This window comes from Coffea arabica, chromosome 7e (assembly GCF_036785885.1).
Source record: "Coffea arabica cultivar ET-39 chromosome 7e, Coffea Arabica ET-39 HiFi, whole genome shotgun sequence".
NCBI lineage: Eukaryota > Viridiplantae > Streptophyta > Magnoliopsida > Gentianales > Rubiaceae > Coffea > Coffea arabica.
In genome coordinates this window covers 22,164,817-22,168,531 of record NC_092323.1, presented here as the reverse complement: position 1 = coordinate 22,168,531, position 3,715 = coordinate 22,164,817, and the positions used below count along the sequence as shown (strand labels likewise).

The 3,715-nt window shown below is 38.2% G+C and overlaps 1 protein-coding gene and 1 non-coding gene across 2 annotated transcripts; one reads left to right on the top strand and one right to left on the bottom strand.

Annotated features, from left to right (window-relative positions):
• Positions 1-857: 857 nt before the first annotated feature.
• Positions 858-964, bottom strand: LOC113719542 (small nucleolar RNA R71). The gene has a single exon (XR_003454915.2). It is a non-coding gene; the product is annotated as a small nucleolar RNA R71 (small nucleolar RNA).
• Positions 965-1,122: 158 nt separating this feature from the next.
• On the top strand, positions 1,123-3,054 carry LOC140011304 (uncharacterized). The gene is made up of 3 exons (XM_072060094.1): positions 1,123-1,152; positions 1,323-2,543; positions 3,022-3,054. Exons 1-3 carry the CDS (start codon positions 1,123-1,125, stop codon positions 3,052-3,054), a joined length of 1,284 nt encoding a protein of 427 aa, XP_071916195.1.
• The last annotated feature ends 661 nt before the right edge of the window (positions 3,055-3,715 follow it).

The following is a 3,715-nucleotide window of genomic DNA, read 5'->3' as shown; positions in this document are numbered from 1 at the left end:
TGTGAGTCTAAATAATAGAGTAAATTAGCATCTAATAATTGTTTTAAATTGCTCCTCGTGGGATCGACCCGATACACATCTCGTACTACAATTGCGACCTGTATACTTGCAGTCCAACGGGTGTAAATTCGGAATTAAATTTGCACTTAAAGTAAAAACCCGTCAAGTTTTTGGCGCCGTTGCCGGGGACGGCAATATTAGAGCCTAATCATCTTTATTAATTTAGACAGCTTTATTTTTTAGATTATATTTAATCTTATATTGTAATCAGTTTTTTACCATTGAAGTTGCATAATATCCCTTATTTCTGTTTGTAGTGTATGCACCGGGAGTCTCGAGAAGTCGCACCTTTCAATCCAGAAATTGAGAGGACACTACGTAGACAAAGGAGGCACACACAACAGCAAGAGGAACAAGAGATTTGGCAACCGATAGAGGAAATTTTGATAGAAGTACTATTTGAAGAAGAAATGGCTGAAAATGAAGCAAATAGGCGAGTTCTACGAGATTTTGCTCTACCGGGAACACAAGGATCTCAAACAAGCATAGTAAGGCCTACGGTAAATGCTAACAACTTTGAGATTAAGCCATCACTTATCCAAATGGTTCAACAATCTCAATTTGGAGGTAATGCTGTAGAAGATCCTAACTCACACTTAGCTACATTCTTAGAAATATGTGATACAATTAAAATGAATGGAGTTAGTGATGATGCTATAAGGCTAAGATTGTTCCCATTTTCATTGAGAGATAAGGCCAAACTTTGGCTACACTCTCATGCTCCTAATACTTTCACCGGATGGGATGATTTATCAAGAGCATTCTTAAATAAGTATTTTCCACCAGGAAAGACTGCTAAGCTTAGAATGGATATCACTAGTTTTAGTCAATTGGAGGGAGAATCATTATATGAAGCATGGGAAAGGTTTAGAGATTTGTTACGGAAATGTCCACACCATGGACTACCCGAATGGCTGATTATACAAACCTTTTATAATGGTTTATCTTTCTCCACTAAAACTATTATTGATGCAGCCGCATGTGGAGCTTTAATGGGTAAATCACCCCAAGAAGCTCAGAATTTGATAGAAGAAATGGCCGCAAATAACTACCAATGGGCCAATGAAAGAGGTAATACGAGACGTCACGCAGGTATGATAGAAATGGACACTCTCAATATGCTGAGTGCTCAAATGAATAATGTGATGAAATTGCTAAGTAGACAAGGTGGAGTTGGTCCAAGTTCATCTAATGCACACGTAGCTTGTTGCTCTTTCTGTGGAGGTGAACATGATATTAATGAGTGTGTTGATTCTGAGCAGGTACAATTTGTCAATAATTACAACCGAAATGCTCCAAATAATCCCTACTCGAATACTTACAATCCGGGGTGGAGAAATCATCCAAACTTTGGATGGAAAGATCAAGACAATCAACAAAGGCCAACCAATCCGCCGGGATTTCAACCAAGGCAACCACAGGCTGAAACTAAACCAAGTTGGGAGATCGCAATGGAAAAACTTGCTAAGGTGACTTCGGATAGATTCGAGCGAGTTGAGGGGCGGTTGGACCAATTAGCTGGGATGTACAGAAACTTGGAGGTTCAAATTGGTCAAATTGCCAATGTGATCAACAATAGAAACCTTGGTGAATTACCAAGTAAAACCGAAGTGAATCCGAGAGAGCATGTCAATGCAATCATTCTTAGAAGCGGTAAAACGGTTGAGAGATTCGATTTTGAAAATTCAGGTGGTGAAAAAGACAAGAAGCAAGCAATTGAAGGGGAGCAAGAAAGTCAAAATGATCATGTTATCATTGATATTGATGCACTTCATCCCAAATTAAATTCTAATGTGATACCTTTTCCTCACAGGTTGAAGAAAGATGGACAGGATCGGGAGTTTGAAAAGTTCTTCAAAATGTTTAAACAATTGCACATTAACATTCCTTTCATTGATGCTATAACACAGATTCCCTCTTATGCACGTTTCTTGAAAGACATCATGTCAAAGAAGAGGAAAATTGTAGATAATGAGATGATAGCATTAACGGAAGAGTGTAATGCATTGATTAAGAATAAACTCCCTCCTAAATTGAAAGATCCGGGAAGTTTTTCTATTCCTTGCACTATTGGTCAATTGCATTTTTCTAATGCTTTATGTGATTTAGGTGCAAGTGTGTCACTTATGCCGTTATCGGTTGCCCGGAGATTGGGACTTCAAGAGCTAAAAGCTACCAATATTACATTGCAATTGGCGGATCGGTCAATCACACGTCCCATGGGTATTTTGGAAAATGTGCTCATAAAGGTAAGACAATCTATAATACATGTGGATTTTGTTGTCTTAGATATTGAAGAAGATGTGAGAATGCCAATTATTCTAGGACGACCGTTTTTAGCCACTGCACGAACTATAATTGATGTAGAAAAAGGTAAGCTTATATTACGGGTTAATGGTGAGGAATTGGAATTCAATTTGGATAATAAAGAAGGGAGTATAGAGCCTACTGCTCTTGTTTCTAATATGCCATATGATGAAAAGGTTAACCAAGAAAGGACCGAAGAAGTTAAATTTATAAATGTCCTTGGTACTAACTTTCATGGTGTAGGAACAAAGGAGGAGAAGATAAGGATGGAAGTTGGCTTAATAAATTCGCCATTCCATGAAGAAAATGGTGAAAATTTGAGCCAATTCAGAAAAGACAAGCAAAATCCACTCCAAGGTGAAGTTGAGCCTCTCTATGACAAGTCTAATATTCCTCCTTGGTATTTGAGGAAATTGGACTATGAAGATCAATGCATGGTTCACCACATGGTAGATTGGCTCGGGAGTTTCGACCCATGGGGAGAAAATCGCTCCCTAATGCTCTAAAGTGATTCAACTCTTTCAGTCGAGCCAACGACTATAAACAAAAGCGCTAATTGGGAGGTAACCCAATGTTTATGTTATTTGTGTTAATTTTTTGTGATTTTTAGACTTAAATAAGTGTTTTAGTTAATTTGTTGTTTTTGTGTTATAGGGTTGGCAAATGGAAGCAAGAATGACCATTTGAGGTGAAAAGGGCAAACTTTGATCAAGCAACTCAATCCCTCGATTTGCGTTAAAGGTGTTTTTGATTCATTATAAAGGGGTAAAATGCATGTTTTTAATGTTTTACATTTGTTCCAGTCATTAAAATTGGCAAACAAATGATCTATGATGCATTTTGAGTCATTGGGGTACCTTTTGTAATTTTTCAAAAGTTGAAATTCTGCTAAAAATCGAGGCAGAAAACGCGTTTTCCAATAAAACGCGACTAAAAGTCGCGTTTCTCAGAATCGCGTTTTCAATTCTGCGCCTACAGAACAGAAAACGCGCCTTTAAAACGCGACTTGAAGTCGCGTTTTGGAGGAAGTCGCGTTTTCTCGCCTGAGCAAAACTGGAAAACGCGACACAGATAAACGCGACTTTAAGTCGCGTTTTCATACGTAACCGCGTTTTCAGTCCTGCAAGATTTGTGTAGGAAACGCGACTTTAAAAACGCGAGTTGAAGGCGCGTTTTTAGTCGCGTTTTATGTGTCTGAATATAGCCTTCAGAAACGCGATTTCAGCTTCATTTTTTTCCTCTCTTCTTAATTTTTCAGGCGCTCTTTTCTTCTTCTCTTCTACCCAACTCACAAATCTTTATTTTTACTCCATAATCTTGCTAGAAATCATCACCCCAACACCTTTTG

Coding starts and splice junctions, on each gene's coding strand:
- LOC140011304 (XM_072060094.1), top strand. CDS start 1,123: ATGAAAGAGGTAATACGAGACGTCACGCAG. Junction 1,153..1,322: donor TAATACGAGACGTCACGCAG/GTATGATAGAAA, acceptor GATTCTGAGCAG/GTACAATTTGTCAATAATTA. Junction 2,544..3,021: donor ATATGCCATATGATGAAAAG/GTTAACCAAGAA, acceptor TTTGTGTTATAG/GGTTGGCAAATGGAAGCAAG.